Genomic DNA, 24758 nt, shown 5'->3' on the forward strand with positions numbered 1-24758 from the left:
TTAATATCAGAGAAAAGAAAACACAAAAAAGCATTGCATAGTGTAATACTGTAAAACAAATTTGATTCCTCCTGGTGTACGGAAAAGATGGTTGTGCAAATAGTCCCAGCAGGTTTCCAGAATATACTTTCCTTTAAGTAGACACCCGAAATGGTGATAGGCATAAGCACCAACGGATTCTTACATGTATGCTTACTTGTAACAAGGGGATATGAAGCATATAAAGGTTTCTTTGAGCTTCTAATAGATCTTCTCTGACTATAAAGACCGATGTCTCTCATAACATATATAAAGCCAAAAACAGGGACCGTATTAGGAACCACAGCTCATTTATTTAGAATAGTAAAATTTCATAAAAATGATGGGAAAACAAATGTACCATGCAGATGAAATATTCGAATCCACTGACAAATATAACCCAGTCAATATGCAGTGGGTTCACACACATGGATTTAGGTGATCAACCCCATTAAACACACTGTATCAACGCGTTTCAATGGTCTGCAGCGTCTTTATCAAGATTACAACAGTGTGAATAACTACGAATAAAGAAAAGCATACATAATGTCAATCCAAAAACACTTCCATGATCATAAAACAACTTCATTAATATAAATAATGACATACCACTGATGTGGAGAAGCTGTTCCTGGTCAGCTGAATGGGGAACAAACCCCACAATGCACTTGTGCCATATTTAAATACAATACAAGTTTGCTATCTCTAACATCATCCAAAATTGGAGCCCTCAGCACTGCCGCATCCTGTGATCATGACGCAATTTGTATCATCAGCGTCCCACATGATGCAACGGCGCTTTGTTTGGCCGCATTTCCTTTGTATCATCGTGATCACGTGACCATGATGCGGTGAACGTCACCTGCGCCGGATCACATGAGTGAAAACACGGCGACGCTGGGTTGCACCACTTGGGGGAAATTAATAATTGTGATCATATGACAATGACGCACTCTATGTTATGAGTGCGCCCAGCTCAGAACAACATTGTGACGCTGTAAACGTCACCTGCACCGCGTCACGTGGGTGCGGGCTTGATGGCGCTGTGTTACACCACCCGGGTAGAATGAATTGTTATGGTCACGTGACCCTGATGCAGTCTGGATAATAAGTATACAAAACAAAACCTGCAGTGTGCAGACATAAAATAACAGCTCTGCATGTATAGGGAAAAAACTGTACTATGTATATCCTTGCATTAACATGATCAACCCTACATGAAACAAATGGTATATTCCTTCATGATGATATAATAGATAATACTCAAATTAACAAATAGTACCTAAATGAAACAAAATCTTCCCTTTAGCCATAGGAAGGATCATTAAAATGATACAATACCCTCAGACATAAATCAAACCTCGGATTAACTACATATCAATAAGCACAAAAAGAGAACTATATTAACATCTATAAAATTCATAAAAACCATCTGATTTCAAAATCATGATTAAGACCACGTGGTTTTAAGGTGTTGAAATCATATTTTTCATTTCCGCCTTTGCTAATCTAGTGTCCCCATCTCTAGTCATCCAGTTATTCTTTACCCATGAAATAACACAAACATTTTAAACCCTTGATGGACTTCTCATGTTCTTTTTTTTTTTTTTTTAAACGTAGTGAGAACGGATGGTTCTCATTGCCTTTGATAATGTTACGAACTTACATATATAAAATTCATAAAAACCATCTGATTTCAAAAACATGATTATGACCACGTGGTTTTAAGGTGTTGAAGTCATAAATATTTTTCATTTCCACCTAATCATTAAACAAACAGACAAGAGGGGGATTATTTTTGATAAAGAGTCTTATATAAAAGAGGGTCTTCGCCAACTTAATGATGGAGTAATTTATGTCAAACTTAAAAGTTAATCCATCTACAAGCATTTTTAAAGCATATGAAAATCTAATTAGTCAATATGTTGATTTAGGAGCGATAAGATGTTTCACAATATCTAATCAATGAGAATTTTTCTATACCAGTGTTATATCTCCTTCCTAAAATCCACAAATGTATTAACAACCTTTCCCCCGGTAGGCCCATTGTGGCAGGTACCAACTCAATCACTTTGAATTTGTCTGCAGATATAGATTTCCAGCTACAGCTGTTTGTGTTTAAGGAAAAGTCTAATTTAAAAGACATTACACACTGCTCAAAAAAATAAAGGGAACACTAAAATAACACATCCTAGATCTGAATGAATGAAATATTCTTATTAAATACTTTGTTCTTTACATAGTTGAATGTGCTGACAACAAAATCACACAAAAATTATCAATGGAAATCAAATTTATTCACCCATGGAGGTCTGGATTTGGAGTCATCCTCAAAATTAAAGTGGAAAAACACACTACAGGCTGATCCAACTTTGATGTAATGTCCTTAAAACAAGTAAAAATGAGGCTCAATAGTGTCTGTGGCCTCCTCGTGCCTGTATGACCTCCCTACAACGCCAGGGCATGCTCCTGATGAGGTGGTGGATGGTCTCCTGAGGGATCTCCTCCCAGACCTGGACTAAAGCACCCGCCAACTCCTGGACAGTCTGTGGTGCAACGTGGCATTGGTGGATGGAGCGAGACATGATGTCACAGATGTGCTCAATTGGATTCAGGTCTGGGGAACTGGCGGGCCAGTCCATAGCATCAATGCCTTCGTCTTGCAGGAACTGCTGACACACTCCAGCCACATGAGGTCTAGCATTGTCTTGCATTAGGAGGAACCCAGGGCCAACCGCACCAGCATATGGTCTCACAAGGGGTCTGAGGATCTCATCTCGGTACCTAATGGCAGTCAGGCTACCTCTGGCGAGCACATGGAGGGCTGTGCGGCCCCCCAAAGAAATGCCACACCATTATTGACCCACTGCCAAACTGGTCATGCTGGAGGATGTTGCAGGCAGCAGAACGTTCTCCTTGGCGTCTCCTGACTCTGTCACGTCTGTCACATGTGCTCAGTGAGAACCTGCTTTCATCTGTGAAGAGCACAGGGTGCCAGTGGCGAATTTGCCAATCTTGGTGTTCTCTGGCAAATGCCAAACGTCCTGCACGGTGTTGGGCTGTAAGCACAACCCCCACCTGTGGATGTCGGGCCCTCATACCACCCTCATGGAGTCTGTTTCTGGTCGTTTGAGTAGACACATGCACATTTGTAGCTTGCTGGAGGTCATTTTGCAGGGCTCTGGAAGTGCTCCTCCTGTTCTTCCTTGCACAAAGGCGGAGGTAGCGGTCCTGCTGCAGGGTTGTTGCCCTCCTACGGCCTCCTCCACATCTCCTGATGTACTGGCCTGTCTCCTGGTAGCGCCTCCATGCTCTGGACACTACGCTGACAGACACAGCAAACCTTCTTGCCACAGCTCGCATTGATGTGCCATCCTGGATGAGCTGCACTACCTGAGCCACTTGTGTGGGTTGTAGGGAGGTCATACAGGCACATGGAGGCCACACACACTACTGAGCCTCATTTTGACTTGTTTTAAGGACATTACATCAAAGTTAGATCAGCCTATAGTGTGTTTTTCCACCTTCATTTTGAGGGTGACTCCAAATCTAGACCTCCATGGGTTAATAAATTTGATTTCCATTGATCATTTTTGTGTGATTTTGTTGTCAGCACATTCAACTATGTAAAGAATAAAGTATTTAATAAGAATATTTCATTCATTCAGATCTAGGATGTGTTATTTTAGTGTTCCCTTTATTTTTTTGAGCAGTGTAGATATTCTAAATCATCTTTCAGAATTACAGTGGGAGAAGGATTTTCTCCTTGCCACTGCTGATGTATCTTTTTTGTATACAATTATTTCTCATAATGATGGCCTAAATGGATGTTGTACTCACTAATTTTATCCTTGATGGAATTTCCTTTATCCTCAAGAACAATTATTTTAATTTCGATGGTTCTTTTTACAAACAGCTTGTCGGTACCGCAATGGGCACCAGCTTTGCACCCAGCTACGCAAATTTGTTCATGTCCAGATGGGAGGAATCTCACATCTGGACAGGGCATGGCTGGGACGCAAACCTGGTGCGATGGTGGCGGTATATCGATGATATTATTTTTGTATGGAAAGGAATCTGATCTCCAAGAGTTCTGTCAATATCTTAATGAGAATACTCTGAATATCTTCTTATACTTCGTTACCAGTAAAAGATGAATCCACCTTTTTGGATCTCAACAACGAGGTGATTGATGGTAAGCTTGTTACCAGCAATTATGTTAAACCAACTGATTACAACACATACATACCCTCGGATAGCAATCATTTGCCACTTTGGCTTACCAATGTGCCTTAAGGACAATTACTGAGATTACGAAGAAATTGTTCCAGTAAGGAAAAGTATAATGAACAAGCTGCACTAATGATTTATAATTTTGCTGAAAAAGGGTATATGTCATGTCTAATCTTAAAAAAGTGTCTGAGGAAGTTGAATTGGCAGATAGAACTACATTATTGAAGGAGAAAGGGGCAGACTAGATGGGCCAAGTGGTTCTTATCTGCCGTCAAATTCTATGTAAAGACAAGAAAACTGCAAATAGCACTAATTTTCAAGTCTCCTTCCATACACAAGAAGGTATTGTCAGAAAAAATTTGAACATTTTGTAAAAAGATGAGATTTTGGGTAAAGTTCTACCACAAAGACCCAAATTTACATATAAAAGGGCACCCAACATCAAAAATAGCTTAGTGTCCAGTGTTTTCCACATGGATCGAACACAGATCCTTCCAAGGTATAAAGGTTTCTACCGTTGTGGAGTGTGTAAGATGTGCAAATCCTGCCCAAGTACTGAGTCAAAAATTACACAATTCGTTTGGGAACAAAAGAAGATCAGAATAGATGATTTTATTACCTGTCACACTGATTATGTGATATACGGCATTGTGTGTACGCGCAATTTATTGTACATACGCAAAACAAAGAGAAAGGTTAACATTAGGGCTGAACATGTTCATAACATTATCAAAGGCAATGAGAGCCATCCGTTCTCACTACATTTTAAAGAAAAACATGAGAAGTCCATCAAGGGTTTAAAAAAGTTTCTGTGGGTAAAGAATAACTGGAAGACTAGAGATAGGGACACTAGATTAGCAAAGGCGGAAATGAAAAATATTTATGATTTCAACACCTTAAAACCACATGCTCTTAATCATGATTTTGAAATTAGATGGTTTTCATGAATTTTATATATGTTAATATAGTTCTTTTTTTGTGATTATTGATATGTATTTAATCCGAGGCTTGATTTATGTCTGAGGGTATCGTATCATTTTAATCATCCTCCCTACGGCTAAAGCGAAGATTTTGTTTCAGTTAGGTACTATTTATTAATGAGTATTATTATCTCTTATATCATCATGAAGGAATATACCATTTGCTTCATGTAGGGTTGATCATGTTAATGCAAGGACATACATAGTACAGTTTTTTTCCCTATACATGCAGAGCTGTCGTTTTATGTCTGCACACTGCAGGTTTTGTTTTGTATACTTATTATCCAGACTGCATCAGGGTCAAGTGACCATAACAATTCATTCTAACCTGGTGGTGTAACACAGTGCCATCAAGCTCGCACCCACGTGACGCGGTGCAGGTGACGTTTACAGCGGCACAATGTTGTTCTGAGCTGGACGCACTCATAACATAGAGTGCGTCATTGTCATATGATCACAATTATTCACTTCCCCCAAGTGGTGCAACCCAGCGTCACCGTGTTTTCACTCATGTGATCCGGCACAGGTGACGTTCACCGCGTCATGGTCACGTGATCACGATGATACAAAGGGAATGCAGCCAAACACAGCGCCGTTGCATCATGTGGGACGCTGATGATGCAAACTGCGTCATGATCACAGGATGCGGCAGTGCTGAGGGCTCCAATTTTGGATGATGTTAGCGATAGCAAACTTGTAATAGGTGTAGGAGATGTGAAACAATGCATGATGGGAACATTTGATTGGTTTCTCAATTTTGTCCATTTGGTAACACATGCTATTTAAATATGGCACAAGTGCATTGTGGGGTTTTTGGACCCCATTCTGCGGACCAGGAACAGATTCTCTACATCAGTGGTATGTCATTATTTATATTAATGAAGTTGTTTTATGATCATGGTAGTGTTTTTGGATTGACATTATGTATGCCTTTCTTTATTCGTAGTTATTCACACAGTTGTAATCTTGATAAAGACGCCGCAGAGCATTGAAACGCGTTGATACAGTGTGGTTAACGGGATTGATCACCTAAATCCATGTGTGTGAATCCACGGCATATTGACCTCCGGGTTATATGCGTCAGTGGATTCCAATATTTCATCTGCATGGTATGGTTGTTTTCCCCCCCATTTTTATGAAATTTTACTATTCTAAATAAATGAGCTGTGGTTCCTAATACGGTCCCTGTTTTTGGCTTCATATATGTTATGAGAGACATCGGTCCTTATTCATATTCAGAGAAGATCTATTAGAAGCTCATAGAAACCTTTATATGCTTCCTATCCCCTTGTTACAAGTAAGCATACATGTAAGAATCCGTTGGTGCTTATGCCTATCACCATTTCGGATGTCTACTTAAAGGAAAGTGTATTCTGGAAACCTGGTGGGACTATTTGCGCAACCATCTTTTACGTACACTGGAATGAATCAAATTTGTTTTACAGTATTACACTACACAATGTTTTTTTGGGTTTTCTTTTCTCTATGATATTAACATTGGATAAATACCATTTGACCCTACTGTGAGGACTATTGGAATTATGGACATTTGGAGCGCAAAGTGAGATTGTACCTTTTTTTTTTACATTTCATTGTTACATAGGTTTGGTGACCTATTTAGTACAGTCTTTTGGTGCTTCATATTGCAGCGCCATAGGAGAAATTGTTTCTTTTATTTAGAAAATATCTTAGTACCTACAATGAGACTTGTTTCACACTAAAACCACTGAAATAGGAAAACCGCTCATACAGAAATGCCAACTCGCAGTTTTAGAAACTGGGTAACTCAGTAAGATAATTAACTACTGAAAAAAGTTTTAACTAAATAAGGCCATGAGTTCAAGGAAAAATGTGTGAAAATATAGTTACTTAACAGCTAACATGAATATTTGTTGCAGGTTCTGCCAACTTTGTATAATAAAACACCTATTCACATATAACATTGCCAGCAGCCACTAAATAAAAGACAACATGTCTTAGAATGTAAGCTCTCATGAGTAGGGTCCTCTTCCCTCATGTGATTATCCTTTTCTTAGTTTAATAATCCTCAACTGCCCAAATCCCGCAGTTTTTTGGCCACCTTGGAACTTATCTCTATGTCGTTTACTGATGTAGTTATGCTTAGCTACCCTGTATTGTCCTATATTGTCTTCAACTGTAAGTCACTGTTTTCCTGTTTTGATTATGTGCATATGTACTCTGTAAGTGGGCGCTGCGGAACCCTTGTGGCGCCATATAATTAAAGGATAATAATAATAAACATGAAATGTACTATTTCCTATTGTTACCATAACAGTCTCTGACTTTGTCCACTTAGACAATTTATTTCAGGATAAACAAACTCCAATATCTAGGTGCCTCATAATAGAATGTATTGCACTCAAACATAATAATAAAAAATAAAAAAAACTTTTAATGGACCAGGTAAAATAAACACACATAAAACATAATACAAACCAAAAAAACACAGTTAAGGGCCGAGATGTGTGCTGAGCGAACCGCTCAGCACACATCTCTCCCCCCGCTCAGCACAGCGCTATGTATGCTGAGCGTGCGGGGGAAGGGGGACAGGGGGGCCGCTCATTTCACCCAGCGGGTGAAATGAGTGACTGCTAGATTGAGGCCAATCTAGCACCAGCAATAGCGATGCACGGGGCCGCGCATCGCTATTGCTGTGGGGGTGCACATGGAGTGATCACTGCTTTAAATCTAAGCAATCTAGTCAGATTGCTTAGATTTTAAGCAGCGATCGCACTGTGAGTACCCCCCTAACTTTTACATTTGTTTTTCAGCTCTACAAGTTGTTATTCTCCCATTTAGACATTCATAGTTGCTGATTGGCAAATGAATTCAAAATAAGAACAGGGTTATAAACATTTTAGTCCTTGAAGTTTTAGCCCTGGAAATGCAACTAATTTTCAGTGTTGACCAGCTGGGCAGAACATTGTTTTTCTGAATACTAGAATTCAAGTTATTATTTTGTTTATGAGTTTGATAAAATGCACAGGAATGACATTGTACCCAAGATCCATTAATTTAGTACCCAACTGCCACATACACAGTGTGATGTAAAGCTAAGTAATAAACAACCATTTGTTCTTTGTGACTCTTCTATTTCGATATCTTCAGCCTGTGTATGTCATGCTCACATCAAAAGAGTGAAAACCTCACCAAGAACCCCTGTCGTATGGTGCCCTGGGCACAAGGGAGCATAAAACTGATTCGACAAAGCATCAACTGCTCAAAAATCATACCAAAATTCAACACATTTCTATGTTTTCTATATAAATTGTGAAATAAGCCAAACGCAAACTATTTTCAAGCTATTCCGCCACAGGATTGACATACCTGTATGGCACTAAACTTCCTGAAATCCAATCCGTCATTAGCCATGCATAGCAATCCCTGCTACACTGGAAGTAAGCAAGCTCTATACTAAGATACTGGTCTCAAAAAAACATACGTGACAAACCTGAAAGGTTTTGCTATAGAGCTACAGTATTCCAGATGCTCATAACTGATGGTTTGACTGGTCAAAACGTCACATATATAAATGCTGCAATGAGCTCTGTACATTAAAACAACTCACTTTGAAGCAGCTCTTCTAGTTTTCTTTGATCGCGACCCAGTATTTTGGGTTTCTTCAAGCTCTATGTTGTCTTCTTCCATCGTTACATCATCCTCCACACTGCTACTTTCTCCAACACCACTCTTTGTTTTGTCCATTCTTTTCTTCCTAAGGTCCTGGGAAGGAGCCACTAATAAATCTGCAGGATAGTATTCATTGCTGAAAGGAATCATTGGAACAAGTTGATTATATGATCCACACAATCTGGATAACAGCAGCCTAAATACAGACAATCTTTGGTCCATAAGCCAGTGGTTTCCAAACTTTTTTGAATCACGGCGCCCTAGAATGTCAGATTTTTTTTCACGGCACCCCTAGGCAAAAAAAAATGTATTTAAAAATTTAGAAAGAAATATTACATTAAGTAGATCGCGTTTATATGTCATCCTTAGGGTCAGTTGTGTGGTGAGGGACAAGATTTGCTTCTGTTTGATGCATATTTTATGACTGGCAGCCAACAGCACTGGTTTTGCCTACTATATTAACCATGAATAATTTTAATTGGTCCTGGACCACCAACCCAGGGCACCCCTGCAAATGTCCCAAGGCACCCCAGGGAGCCACGGCACACAGTTTGGGAACCTCTGCCATAAGCACTTATCCATACAGGGCACCAGTTACACTCCAGTCATAAATATTTCCATAGCACTTCCAACATTCCTATTACTACAATTTATATCCTCAATAACACACTCAATAAATCAAGTAATTTAGTAAGGAATTCAGTATGAATTTATTTTATCATTCTATTAGTTACATTCTATTTGTTTCCATACACGGGTTTATAGTCATCAACCACCAAGCCAGAAGATGTAACTCCATGGTGATGGTGTAAACCAGAGGTTCTCAAACTCGGTCCTCGGGGGCACACACAGGGCATGTTTTGCAGGTCTCCTCACAGAATCGCAAGTGAAATAATTAGCTCCACCTGTGGACCTTTTAAAATGTGTCAGTGAGTAATTAATACACCTGTGCACCTGCTGGGTTACCTGCAAAACATTCACTGTGTGTGCCCCCGAGGACCGAGTTTGAGAACCTCTGGTGTAAACCAAGGGTGGGGAACCTTTGGCCCTCCAGCTGTTGTTGAACTACACATACCAGCATGCCGTGATATCGTTTTGCTATTTAGCAATGCTAAAACTGTTGCAGGGCATGCTGGGATGTACAGTTCAACAACAGCTGGAGGGCCAAAGGTTCCCCAACCCTGGAAAAAACAGTTAAGATCTATTGATGGGCAGAAAAGCATATGCCACTTTTATTGGCAGTGTTTATTTCCGCATAGATAACTGGGAAATGGATTTTCTCAGCTGACACTTGGTTCATCCTGGGGAATATTCCCTATCATCAAGAGGTCTTTGATCAACCAGTGGACCAATGGGGTCTGTGAATAACTAGAAGTTCTGCTTAGTTTATCTATTTATGCCAATTCCGTTGCTCCTTCACGTGCTGCAAAATGCAAAAGCAGAAGGAAGGTTCAGGCATCCTCGTGGCTTCGAACTGGCCAAAGCTGTCATGGCACAATGACATCCTCATGGTGGTCATCAGATCATTCTCTGCAACTGCCCATCCAACCAGATCAGGTCAGGGCCCATTTCTCCATCAAGGCTTAGCTTGGTTGGCTTTGATAGCATGGCTGCCGAAACCATGATCCTCCAGCCTAACAGCTTCTCTATTCAGACTATGATAAAGGACAGAATGTCATCCTCGGCCACGAATCACCATCGCGTTTGGAGGGATGAATGGAAGAGGGCGCAATACTTCTTCATTCAACTTGGCTCATCTGCGGTCACTCCTGCAGGACAACTTGGACAGATCTGCAGTATACCAAAAAAACAGTCTGCTGGTACTGCATGATGCTCGGTGGCAGATGGATCACGGTGACGATCCAACAGCATATGGATAGAAGGGAGCCCCAATTCCAAATCACCTGGTGGCCCATCCTACTAAATCAGTAAGCGCTTCTTGGGCAACACAACACTTTACCTCTGTGGAGCATTTATGCAAGGTGGCCACCTGCTGCTCAATTTATACTTTGACAAAGATCTACAAATTTTATGTTTGTAGCTAGAGATACCGGTTTGAGAGAAAAGTTATGTGTGCAGCCATAGCGAAGTGTACCCTCCCTTAGGGTGCATCTTAGCAACATTCCCATGGTAACCAGTTTCCCCCAGATAGGACATTAGAGAAAATAGGATTTTTGGAACTCCCCATTAAATCCATGTCTCTAAATCCATCTGGGGGGCACTCTGCCCCCTCCCTTTCTGTGTCACAGTTTCTTGTTGTTCATGTTACATGTGTATCTCTATCACCGGCACGGCTTATTAAAGTAGAAACAAATTCACCATGGGATGTAATGGGGGAGGAGGCAGCCTGCAAACAAGTTTAGTTTGCACTAGCACCTGCTCCTTCATCAGTACCCTCTACACTCCATGGTACCCAGTGTCCCTCAGATGGAGTAAGAAAAATGCATTTAATAGTAAAAAGAAAACCCTATTAGAACATCTGACCATAGAGATCTTTTTTAGGGAGCTTTAAAGTAAATTTTCAGTCTTTGGGGGAAATTCAAATGTTTGAAAAGTCGGTCGGGTGTCTGTTTTTCACCCAACTGACTTTTCAAACATTTGAATTCCCCCCCCCCCCCCCCCTTTGTATTAATTCCACTAAGACAGTAAATAATCATGGGGTACGTTAGTCACTAAGTATAAGTATGGCGTACAGTACAGAAATGCTCTCTCAGCACTTAGGGGGACATTTACTAAGCAGTGATAAGAGTGGAGAAATGAGCCAGTGGAGAAGTTGCCCATGGCACCCAATCAGCACTGAAGTAACATCTATAATTTGCATACTATAAAATGATACAGAGCTGCTGATTAGTTGATGGGGCAATTTCCCCTCTAGCTCACTTCTCCGCTCTTACCACTGCTTAGCAAATGTCCCCCTAAGTAACAGACTGCAATCAATCATTGTTGACTCAAATTGACACTCTTGTGACTTCTATTTAAGTCCTTAAAGCCTCAATGAAATGCATAGGATTCAGACTATTGTAGACAAATGTGACCACAATATTTACATGTTCCTACCTTATAAATCTCAGGAGAAGTGGGGAAAGCTCTCTTGACCTGGGTTCCACCCTCTCTGGGAAGAGTGACATTGCTTTCCAAAGCAGAAAACGAAAATTTGTGAAATCAGTCCTGTCATTTATATCAGTTCTACATTTCAGGAAATCACAATATAGGACTCCAGTGTCTCCTGCCCCCAAGTCAGTATTATCCTGGGAATTGTTGTACTGTAGCTCTTCCATTAGCTCATCCTGTAATTCTTTTTCTGTATAAAAATAGGGGACATATTGGTAACCACAAAAAAGCTTTCAAAAGGGCCAAAATGTACGGGTACCCCAAACCTGAGCACAGGTTGTATACTCATTTAACGAAAACATTCATTTACACCTCCATAGTGAGTGGTCTGTAGCTTTTCAACTGCAGAGTGTTTTCTCCATAGTTCTAAACATACAGATGTTGTGAAATTATCACAGTACCAGTGAATATATAAATACTCTCCAAAATGTATCTACCTATATTAACTTAGAGGTTAATTTGTCATCAGTACTACCTTACCAGCATGATCAGCAGACTTTTCCAAGTGCTCGTAGAATACCTTCCAAAAAGATTTGTTTTCCATTTCATTTGCATGAGAACTGTGAATGATAGAAAGGTCAGGGTTTTACCCTCGGAACAGAGCTAACCATTGTTTCGCACACTTTCCAATTCCTTGTTGCCTTAGGTGAACCATTTAGCACATAGTGTAACATTAACAGAATGTTTCCCATCCCCACGTGTACTTGAACCAAACCTACTATCCTTAATTATCAGGATACATTTATGTGACCGGCGGACAGGAGACCGCCAGTCACAATACAGACGCCGGGATCCTGGCATCTGAAAACAGTCAGGCTGGCATGCCGACCAACAGGGACCATTCCCACACGTGGGTGTCCACCACACCCATAGAACCTGTGGCGAGCACAGCGACCCACCGAGACCACTGCGTGGCAAGCGCAGAAAGCCCGCAAGGGGCTTCATTGCGCTCGCCTCCCCCCCACTGGCCATCCAACCCTTTAATAGGATTTTAATACCTACCGGAAAATCCTTTTCTCTAAGTCCGTAGAGGATGCTGGGGATGCTTCAAGAACCATGGGGTATAGAAGGGATCCGCAGGAGACATGGGCACTTTAAAAGGGGTGTGAACTGGCTCCACCCTCTATGTCCCTCCTCCAGACTCCAGTTATAGGAACTGTGCCCAGGGAGACGGACATTTTCGAGGAAAAGGATTTATTTAATTTTTAAAACTAAGGTGAGATATCAACCAACTCACACCTCAAACACGCCGTACAACATGGCATTTACCAACAACGCATGCAACGGCATGACCAACATCAGCCACAGCCTGACTGAACTTAACTCAACATGAGTGTAACCATAACCAAACTGCAGATACAGCCCGCACTGGGACGGGCGCCCAGCATCCTCTAAGGACTAAGAGAAAATGATTTACCGGTAGGTATTAAAATCCTATTTTCTCATAGGTCCTAGAGGATGCTGGGGATGCTTCAAGAACCATGGGGTTTATACCCAAGCTCTAGAACGGGTGGGAGAGTGCGGATGACTCTGCAGCACCGATTGACCAAACAAGAGGTCCTCCTCAGCCAGGGTATAAAACTTGTAAAAACTTCGCAAAGGTGTTTGATCCCGACCAAGTAGCAGCTTGGCAACGCTGTAATGCCGAGACCCCTCGGGCAGCCGCCCAGGATGAGCCCACCTTTCTGGTAGAATGGGCTTTTACCGATTTCGGTAACGGCAATCCTGCCGTAGAATGAGCCTGCTGAATCGTATTACAGATCCAGCGCGCAATAGTCTGCTTAGAAGCAGGAGCCCCAATCTTGTTGGGAGCCCACAGGACAAACAGAGCCTCTGTTTTCCTCAGCTGCACCGTCCTGGCGACATAGATCTTCAAAGCTCTGACCACATCGAGAGACTTTGACTCCGCCAAGGCGTCAGTAGCCACTGGCACCACAATTGGCTGGTTACATGAAATGATGAAACCACTTTTGGCAGAAATTGCTGACGAGTGCTCAACTCCGCTCTATAAGCATGGAGAATTAAATAGGGGCTTTTGTGAGACAAAGCCGCCAATTCAGACACCCGCCTTGCGGATCCCAAGGCCAACAACATGACTACTTTCAAAGTAAGGAATTTTAACTCAACCTTATGTAAAGGTTCAAACCAATGAGATTGCAGGAACTGCAATACCACATTAAGATCCCACGGTGCCACTGGGGGCACAAATGGAGGTTGGATGTGTAGCACACCTTTCACGAAGGTCTGAACTTCTGGAAGGGAGGCCAATTATTTTTGAAAGAAAATAGATAAGGCCGAAATTTGTACTTTAATAGAGCCCAACTTTAGGCCTGCATCCACACCTGCTTGCAAAAAATGGAGCTAACGCCCCAGCTGAAATTCTTCTGTAGGAGTCTTCTTGGATTCACACCAAGACACATATGTTCTCCAAATACGGTGGTAATGCTTTGCCATTACTTCCTTTCTAGCCTGAAGCAGAGTGGGAATGACTTCACTGGGAATACCCTTTCTGGCTAGGATCTGGCGTTCAACCGCCATGCCGTCAAACGCAGCCGCGGTAAGTCCTGATACATGCACGGACCTTGTTGTAACAGGTCCTCCTGTAGCGGAAGCGGCCAGGGATCTTCTATGAGCAACTCCTGAAGTTCTGGATACCAGGCCCTCCTCGGCCAGTCTGGAACAATGAGTACCGCCTGAACCCTTGTTCTTCTTATAATCTTTATCACCTTTGGAATGAGTGGAAGTGGAGGGAACACATAGACTGACGGAAACACCCACGGTGTCACCAGGGCGTCCACCGCTATTGCTTGAGGGTCCCTCAACCTGGAACAATATCTCTGAAGTTTCTTGTTGAGGCGGGACGCCATCATGTCTATTTGAGGAATTCCCCAACGACTTGTCACTTCTGCAAAAACCTCTTCATGAAGACCCCACTCTCCTGGATGGAGATCGTGTCTGCTGAGGAAGTCTGCTTCCCAGTTGTCCACTCCTGGAATGAAGACTGCTGACAGCGCGCTTGCATGTCTTTCCGCGCAGTGAAGAACTTTCGTGGCCTCGGCCATCGCCGCTCTGCTCTTTGTTCCGCCCTAGCGGTTTATGTACACCACTGCTGTTCTGTTGTCTGACTGAATAAAGACTGGCAGACCGCGAAGAAGATGTTCCGCTTGCAGAATGCCGTTGTAAATGGCCCTTAATTCCAGAATGTTTATGTGCAGACAAGCTTCCTGGCTTGACAATTTTCCCTGAAAGTTTCTCCCTTGTGTGACTGCTCCCCAGCCTCGGAGACTTGCATCTGTGGTCACCAGGATCCAATCCTGAATCCCGAACCTGCGTCCCTCCAGAAGGTGAGAACTGTGCAGCCACCACAGAAGGGAGATCCTGGTCCTAGAAGATAGGATTATTTTCCGGTGCATGTCCAGGCGAGACCCGGACCACTTGTCCAACAGGTCCCACTGAAAGACCCTGGCATGGAACCTGCCATACGAAATGGCCTCGTAGGCCGCCACCATCTTCCCCAGCAGCCGAGCGCATTGAAGAACTGACACTTTTGCTGGTTTCAGAATATGTTTTACCATGTTCTGTATTTCCAGAGCCTTTTCCACTGGAAGAAAAACTCTAATTCTGTATCCAGAATCATACCCAGGAACGACAGGCGTGTCGTCGGAACCAACTGTGATTTTGGCAAGTTTAGGAGTCAACCATGTTGTTGCAGAATAGTCAGTGAGAGCGCAACATTCTTCAGCAATTGCTCCTTGGATCTCGTCTTTATGAGGAGATCGTCCAAGTACGGGATAATTGTGATTCCCTGCTTGCACAGGAGAACCATCATTTCGGCCATAACCTTGATGAAAATCCGTGGTGCCGTGGACAGAGAAAACGGCAACGTCTGAAATTGGTAATGACAATCCTGAGCCGCAAACCTCAGGTATGCCTGATGTGGAGGATATATGGGAACGTGTAAGTAAGCATCCTTTATGTCGACCGACACCATAAAATCCCCCTCCTCCAGACTGGAGATCACTGCTTGTAGAGATTCCATTTTGAATTTGAACCTTTTCAGAAAGAAATTTAGGAATTTTAGATTCAGAATCGGTCTGACTGAGCCATCCGGCTTTGGGTCCACGAACAGACTCGAATAAAAACCCTCCCCTCGTTGTGACGGGGGTACCGTGACAATGACTTGATTTTGACACAGCTTTAGTATCGCTGCGCATACCACTTCCCTTTCTAGATGAGAAGCTGGCAAGGCCGATTTGAAAAATCGGTGAGGGGGTACGTCCTGAAACTCTAATTGTACCCTTGGGTTACTATTTCTAATATCCAAGGCTCTAGATCCGAGCGCACCCAGACCTGACTGAAGAGTTTGAGACGTGCCGCCACCGGTGCGGACTCCCGCAGAGGAGCCCCAGCGTCATGCGGTGGATTTGGTAGAAGCCGGAGAGGACTTCTGCTCTTGGGAACTTGCCACAGCCTGTGACCTCTTTCCCCGTCCTCTACCTCTCGCAGCAAGGAAGGAGGACCCTCGTCCTTTTTTTTATTTATTGGGCCTGTCCCTGCACGCTGACGTTATCCTACTATTCCTTCACTATTCCACCTGGAGGGGAGCCATGAGTAACCGGAACTCTGACTGCACCTGCTGTTTTATCACTTTCTCAGCCAGCTAGTGTGGACTTCTGTGTGGGAAATTTGGGACAACGCTGTGTGATATCCTTTTATTTTATTTTATTATGTGAGTGCATTTGTAGAAAAATAAATATCTGTTTAAGGGATTATTGCACTATCACCTTCTTCTCTTTGTTGTCCTTGTGCTGGAGGTATCCTGACATATACCTTTTGGACAAAGGTGAAAGTGGATCATTGACCATTTGTGGAGCCATCCTGAGAAAATTCGTACTATAAAGAAAATTCTTTGTGCTTGTTTTTTCTGGAAAACCTTGTGAGTGTGATGCATTGAAATCAGCTTTTCTTCACAGTTCTTAAAAGGACTTCTACACTATTGTGTGTTTTTTCTTTTATATCCTCTGTATCCTTGTTGTTTATCATGTATTGAGGAACATCAAGCTACAGTATATAGGTTGTGACATTGAAGATATCCTGTATACGACATGTTAGACCTGAGGAGCGCCTAAGGGGAATATAATATTTTGGAATTTATTGGGCCGAAAGGACTGCATCTGATAGTGGGGCGTTTTCTTTTGTTGTGCAGGAACATAAGGTAAAAATGACGACTAACCCGCGTTAGCCGTAGACACCAGGTCAGTGAGGCCGTCACCAAACAAGACACTACCGTTAAATGGTAGAGACTCTATAACCTTCTTCGAGTCAGCATCAGCATTCCATTGATGAATCCACAATGCCCTTCTAGCCGAGACAGCCATGGCATTGGCCCTTGATCCCAGAAGGCCAGTATCTCTTGCAGCTTCTTTTAAATATGCAGCAGCGTCCCTGATATGACCCAGAGTCAAAAGCACGCTATCCCTGTCCAGGGTATCTATCTCAGATGACAAGTTATCTGCCCATTTTTCAATAGTGCTACTCACCCATGCCGAAGCAACGGCAGGCCTGAGTAGCAAACCTATACTGGCGGGGGATCTATATTTAGTGCCTAGGCACTTTTAATATATGTATTTTCCAGTTGTAAGACTTCAGTATTCATGCTGCCCAGGGCGCCCCCCCTGCGCCCTGCACCCTGCAAGTGCCGCTGTGTGTGTGGGAGCAAGGCGCGCAGAGCGACCGCTGCGCGGTACCTCAACACTGAAGTCTTCTGCCGTCACTGAAGTCTTCTTTTCTTCTTTTACTCACCCGGCTTCTTTCTTCTGGCTCTGCAAGGGGGGTGACGGCGCGGCTCCGGGAACAAGCAGCTATGCGGACCAAGTGATCGGACCCTCTGGAGTGAATGGTGTCCAGTAGCCTAAGAAGCAGAGCCTTTGAACTCACAGAAGTAGGTCTGCTTCTCTCCCCTCAGTCCCACGATGCAGGGAACCTGTTGCCAGCAGTGCTCTCTGAACAAAAAAAAACCTAACAAAGTATTTTTCAGAGAAACTCAGTAGAGCTCCCCTGTGTGTGACCAGTCTCTCTGGGCACAGAATCTAAATGGAGTCTGGAGGAGGGGCATAGAGGGAGGAGCCAGTTCACACCCCTTTTAAAGTCTTAAAGTGCCCATGTCTCCTGCGGATCCCATCTATACCCCATGGTTCTTGAAGCATCCCTAGCATCCTCTAGGACATATGAGAAATTATCTATGTATTGTTCCCAAGCCTGCCTTTAGCTAACCTCCTGGACAAGTCATGTTTTGTGGATTTCAATAATCATGCACAAGTTAACTGAGCTAATTTATGTGACCAATACTCGTGCCCCATTTTCACACAGCAACAACTGCAAAACAAGGAGTGCTCGCATACACTAGGTCACGGTGCAGATGTTTCAACTGCGTCAATTTAGTTACTTTTAACCCTGAACTACACAGCACTTTTATAAACAGAAATAAACTAATTCACAAATGGTTGATGTACATATAAATAAAATGAAATAAGATTATATTTACTTACACAATCAGCTCAATTACTGGATCCCACAGAGAGCTGAAGTTAACATACAGCATTGCCAATAAATATCTCAGTGGTATCTAAAATAAAGAGGAAGATCATCACTGGAGTAAATCACTCCATAATTACTACAGAAAATTCTGTTAAATACGTTATACCCTCTGCTGTATTAACAGCTTATAGTGAATTATCTTCTCCAGTCAGATGGGAAAGCACATATCAAAGAGCAGTGGTTCTCAACCTCAGCCCTCAAGTTTTCCCAACAGATCATGTTTTCAGGATTTCTGTCTGAGGAAACAGGTGGGAATTACTGATTCTGCAAGATTAAAGCAATCCACAAAACATGATCTGTTGGTAGTACTTGAAGACTGGCATAGAGAAAGATTTTATTAGCGGGTAGGGCACAAGTCATAAATGAATACATATTGTCCAAGCATACAAACAGAAAATAACAAACAGCATACCAACCTCCTGAAAATGTTCCTTTACTACTGCTTGTACAAGATCATGCCTCAACTTCCTAAGATGAAGCAATTTTTCTCGACATTCATGGACAGTAGCTGGTACAAGCTCCGCTTGCAGGAGGATTGAAAACACTGACAAAATATCTCCTTCATTAGGGTCCTAGAAATTAGGCAAAACACTAATTAGGCATCAGTTAATGATCATTACACGTTATAGTGTAGAACATTTGTGTACTCACCTCATGATTTGCAGATGGCTGAATACAAAAATGACTTAAAATCCGTATGGTTAAGAGGCGCACCTAAATAGAACAACAAGGGATACATATTTATTAAAGTCTCATGCTTTATTATGATAGAGAATGAGAAATCATAAAACTATCCAACATTTAATCTGCGATACTATAGTGAATCATGTAATAGCAATCAACAATTTTAAGTTTCCATGCAAAGGTGCAAAATGCTTCCCTGACCATGCAGAGATGTTCTAGAAGAGAAGCACTGGCAACGCCAATTTTTTACAATAGGAAAGATACCCCTGGACATGCAGTGACAAGAAGACAAGGCTCCTGGTCATGTTGGGATGTTCTGTAAGGAAAGGTTCTATTGTTAAGCAGGGGTATTTAAAAGACAAGGTTTTCTTACCATGCAGAGATGTTCTAGAAGGATATACTCCCTAACCATGCAAATATTTTAAAGAAGAAAAAGTTTCCTGGACTTGCAGTGACATTATAGATGGAAAAGTTAATGGTTATGTTGAGACGTTTTAGAAGAGAAGGTCTTCTGGATGTACTCAAAGCATTTACTCCCTGGCCATGCAAAGATCGTACAGAGGCAAAGGTACACTGGACGTGTAGTAATTATTACAGGAGGAAACATTACTGGTCAGATAGGGGTGTTCTAGATGTGAAGTAAGTCTGAGAGCAGGGCCTTCCTACCTTTATGACTGTTGGTTACTACCCAGTTTTGTTTTATAATGGTTGTTTCCAATTGTAAAGCACAACAGAATTTGCTTGTAATAAAATCGCATTAAATCATGTAAGGGGTGGAGTTAATGTTACCCTGATATAGGGTAATACTACCCTATATCAGGATACCATTAACTCCAATCCTTCCCCTTACGTGATTTATTACAATTTCATTACAATAAAAAATACTACGCTTTAATCTTTTAGTTGTATTATTTATTAAAAGCTACGTTTGTAATTTGACCAAATTGTAATTCTATCTAAAGTGTGCCCCAAAAAAAGGATTTTTATTCATTTATTTTTTTGCATCTTTGCAAAACCCTAGTTGAAGGTTACCCAGTCACACAGGGATGCTGTTGAAGGGACGTTTCCCTGTTCATGCAGGGATGTTCTAGAAGTGAAGGTTCCCTGTCGAAGCAGGGCTGTTATAGAATGGAAGCCTGTACCCTGCTCATGCAAGTATGTCAAATAGGAGAAATTCTCTGGCTATGCAGAGCTGTTATAGCAGGGAGGTCCCATGACATTTTCTATATGATCTTAGTTGAGAGAGGACCTACTGTAGAGCATTTCTGCATGCATACACAACACAGGAGATATACTAAAAATGTTATCAGTAACTTTCACATAGAGATTAGTAGACAATGTACTATACAGCCATCTGCATTTCACCAAAGAAATTATAGACTAGACTTCATTATCACCAATAAACATGTAAAAGAGGAGGAAGATAATACTGAAAGAAAATACCACGTCTGCATGTAAAAGGTGGCTGTAGGAAATTCAAAAGTATTTCTAAACTGATATAGTATTAAGATACCTTTGATGAATTGGCCGATATATTATATTGTAGCTTCAAAAAAATCTCCATCTGGATGTCCTGTGAAAGTTTCTCTTGACACCCGCAGAGCACTAATCTAGTGAAGTAAAGGTCAGCCAGGAGTAGTGCACATGGGTCTGAGGGGACAGTTCTGAAAGAAAACCAGCAGCACAATTTAAATGCCATTAACTGACCTGCACAATAATTCAGTGAATGAGGATAAAGAAAAGGCAACCAATACCAGCACATCTACATGTACACCACATCACCTGAACTCCAGGATGCGTTGCACTATGCTAAATAGTTTAGTAAAAGATGAAGAACAGATGGCTGCATAGATAACAAGAAACCAAAGCAACAAAATGTAAGTACATTTATTTTTACATTTATGCTACGTAACAGCTTAAACATAATGTTATATAAATGATGTACTCCAGCTTTGTGACTGCGTTACTGGTCTATGCTATGTAATGTATCAAAGCTTCTTAGCCCGTGCGTCTCTGCCGAGAAATAGGGCTTGGCGTTTTTAAAACTCTGTATGCACCAGGTGCGACGCCGGCGATAAGTGGGCGTGGCTTGCTGGGGAAGGGGCGTGGCTTAGTGGGAGGGACGAGGCTTTGCGTCCCGATCTCAGATTTTCGTCACTTGGGGGGATCGGGAGGTGCGGAGTGCTCTTTCTGCAGTGCAGGCTCCTGCTCAGTGACAGGAGCAGAGTGCTGCACATAATGTAACAGTGCTGCACTCGGCTCCCATCACTGAGCAGGAGCCAGCATTTTGGTGTCACCCCTTGGCGGGAGACACTTGGTGTGCGGGCCGCACCCCCCTTGTGACGCCACTGTCTGTACCTCTAACTAATAAAGGCCAAACAAATCAAATAGTTTGGATGCTATTACAAGCTACTATTTCAAGAAAACTTTTCCCCAGCTTTCTTCAAATTACAAAGTTACTTGACCTGCTGGAGTTGTCCGATTATCTTATGGCAGTGCAGGGCCATAGATGTAATGCAGCTACAATATTCCCAAATGGCTGTATCTTTTTGAGACCCTTCAAGTTGTGGTTTTACTAATCCTTTGAAACAAAGTAAAAAATAAAAAAAAATCCATATTCATATTCAGAAATCCAAAATCCCTTCAGCGGGACCCGCGTGGCCGCAAGGAGACTGCACATGGGCGCCCACACATGTGCGCCAGTCCCGCTGCCGCTGGCTCCGAACGTAGCATGCTGCAGTCGGGCCGGATAACAAGATGGCATGATTTCATAGTGGACACATACATTTCAAAATAAACACACACATTTCAAAATAAATCATATATGAGTGTAAGTTGTAATTGTACACTTAGGGGTGTATTCAATAACTGTCGGAAGCTGTCGGAAAGACGGCAGCTTCCGACAGTTTTAGGTCGGAAGGGGTTCCGATCTTTTCATTAGGGCCCCATTTTTTTCAGCCGCCGATCAGCGTGCATTGTCGGAAGCGGGGCCAAACCAGACAGGTTTTAGCCCCATTTCCGACAATCTCAATCCGACTTTAAAAAAAGTTGGATTGAGATGAGGGAGAGCAGGAGTGGGTGGGGGGCAGCGGGGTGAGCAGGAACCCAGCGTCAGCGTCCACCCGGCTCCAACAAGCGAGGTCCTGCTTGCTGGAGCTGGGTGGACGCTGCCGTGAGCCTCCAGTTACACTGCTGCTGCAGCCGCTGCTCGCCCCGTCTCCTCCTCTCCTCCCCCCGTCCGCTCCATCTCCTCTGCTGCTCCCTCCACCGGAGACATCTCTCTCCCTCCACCGACCCTTCCCACACGCCACTGACGGCTCCCCCTTCACCCCCGGCGCCGCTGACAGCTCCCCCCTCATCCTCGGCGCCGTTGACAGCTCATCCCTCACCCCCGGCATTGCTGACAGCTCCCCCCTCACCCCCGGCGCCGCTTACAGCTTCCCCCTCACCCCCGGCGCCGCTGAGAGCTTCCCCCTCATGCCCAGCGCCGCTGACAAATCACCCCCCGGCACAGCTGACAGCTCACCCCTCACCCCCGGCGCCGCTGACAGTTTCCCCTGATGCCGCTGTCAGAGCACCCCGCAGACACCCATACAAGGAGAAAAGCATACTGCGCCGGGATTCCTGTGGCGGTATTTCACTGCTAGTCGGGATTCCGGCGTCGGCATTGTGACGTCTGGGATCCCAACCAGCAGTATTGTAACCGCTTCCCCTTTATCCTTGGGGTAGAGATTTGGAGTGCAGTCAGGCGAATGGTGGGTGGGAAAGTGGGATCGGATGTTCCTGCTAGGGATGGCCATCGACCATCGATGTAGAATACTTTTGCCATCGATGGGGAAGCACCAGATGGTTTCCCTCCATCAATGGAAAGGTATAACCAAATATATATATTTTTTTTAATCTGGTGTCGGGACACGGAGCATAGCTCCACCCCCGACACTCTCTAAACCCTACCCCTGTTTTTTTATTGGTCCGCGGACCAGCTGGCACCTTTCAGCGGTGGCCATCGAGTGGTGCAAACCATCGATGGATCACCATAGATGGTTTGTGTACCATCGATGGTTATCACTGATGGTATCATCGATGGCCATCCCTAGTTCCTGCCTCCAAGCACTGTGGGTGAACTTCTGCCACTGATGTTAGATGTACCTTACAATCTTACATTTATTATACAAAGTAAATCCTTTCAATCAGTTTAACTTTGTGTACTTCATCAACTGTAACTTACAGCAACAAGTCTTTCACCCATTCCACAGGAAGGATTTGGAGAATATCAGAAGAGTCATCCAAACTAAGGAGGGTGCTCACGGCCTGGCAGGCTACACATAGGAGCCCTGATGGAAGGGAAAAAACAATCAGTGCACCGACATTGAAAGAAACTCCATATTAACGTTCTATAAATTCATGAACATGCATATTTTCCATATATTTAACACCAGAACTACACATAGATCAAACAGTAAAGTTTCACCTTCAAGGCTATGGTTACTTACATAGTAACATAGTATCTGAGGTTGAAAAAAGACAATTGTCCATCGAGTTCAACCTATTTGTGGTCTCCTATGCATGATGATTTGACTAAAATTTCTGACTGATGCTGCTGTCAGCCGTTGCATTTTATCCCTATTTATAGTAACTATAATGCATGACTATGCACCATACCCCTGGATATCCTTATACATTAGGAATTTATCTAACCCATTCTTAAAGGTGTTGACAGATTCCGCCATTACAACTCCCTCGGGCAGGGAATTCCAAACACGTATTGTCCTTACCGTGAAAAAGCCTTTACGCCGTATTGTGCGGAATCTCCTCTCCTCTAACCTGAGCGAGTGTCCACGAGTCCTCTGTGTTGATCTAACCAAAAACAGGTCCCGCGCAAGCTCTGTGTATTGTCCCCTTATATATTTGTAGATGTTGATCATATCCCCTCTTAGTCTCCGCTTTTCCAATGTAAACATGTCTAGTCTTTCAAGCCTTTCCTTGTATTCCATCGTCTCCATGCCCTTAATTAGTTTGGTCGCCCTCCTCTGTACCTTTTCAAGCTCCAGGATATCCTTTTTGTAGTACGGTGCCCAGAATTGTACACAGTATTCAAGGTGTGGCCTCACTAGTGATTTATATAACGGGAGTATAATACTCTCGTCCCTAGCATCAATACCCCGTTTTATGCATGCTAATATCTTATTAGCCTTCTTTGCTGCAGTCCTACTTTGGGTACTACTGCTTAGCTTGCTATCTATGAGGACACCTAAGTCCTTTTCCAGTACAGAATACCCTAATTTTACCCCATTTAGTAGGTAGGTGTAATTTTTGTTCTTGTTACCACAGTGCATTACCTTACACTTGTCTGTGTTGAAGCGCATTCTCCATTTGGCTGCCCATGCTTCTAATTTAACTAAGTCGTTCTGAAGAGACTCAGCATCCTCCTCTGTATTTATAGCCTTACACAATTTGGAATCATCTGCAAAAATTTACACCATG

At 43.0% G+C, this 24758-nt stretch overlaps 1 protein-coding gene across 1 annotated transcript in view; it reads right to left on the bottom strand.

The window, feature by feature from the left end:
- The window catches only part of UTP20 (UTP20 small subunit processome component), a 276038-nt gene that overhangs the window by 176751 nt on the left and 74529 nt on the right, over positions 1 to 24758 (bottom strand). Inside the window, exons 15-22 of the mRNA XM_063930017.1 lie at positions 23503 to 23608; positions 20788 to 20938; positions 19242 to 19304; positions 19007 to 19162; positions 18542 to 18618; positions 12474 to 12553; positions 11940 to 12183; positions 8821 to 9018 (exon numbers count right to left, since the gene is read on the bottom strand). Coding sequence (XP_063786087.1) covers positions 8821 to 9018; positions 11940 to 12183; positions 12474 to 12553; positions 18542 to 18618; positions 19007 to 19162; positions 19242 to 19304; positions 20788 to 20938; positions 23503 to 23608 — 1075 coding nt within the window. The remainder of the gene's footprint in view (positions 1 to 8820; positions 9019 to 11939; positions 12184 to 12473; positions 12554 to 18541; positions 18619 to 19006; positions 19163 to 19241; positions 19305 to 20787; positions 20939 to 23502; positions 23609 to 24758) is intronic.

This window comes from Pseudophryne corroboree, chromosome 6 (assembly GCF_028390025.1).
Source record: "Pseudophryne corroboree isolate aPseCor3 chromosome 6, aPseCor3.hap2, whole genome shotgun sequence".
NCBI classification, from domain to species: domain Eukaryota; kingdom Metazoa; phylum Chordata; class Amphibia; order Anura; family Myobatrachidae; genus Pseudophryne; species Pseudophryne corroboree.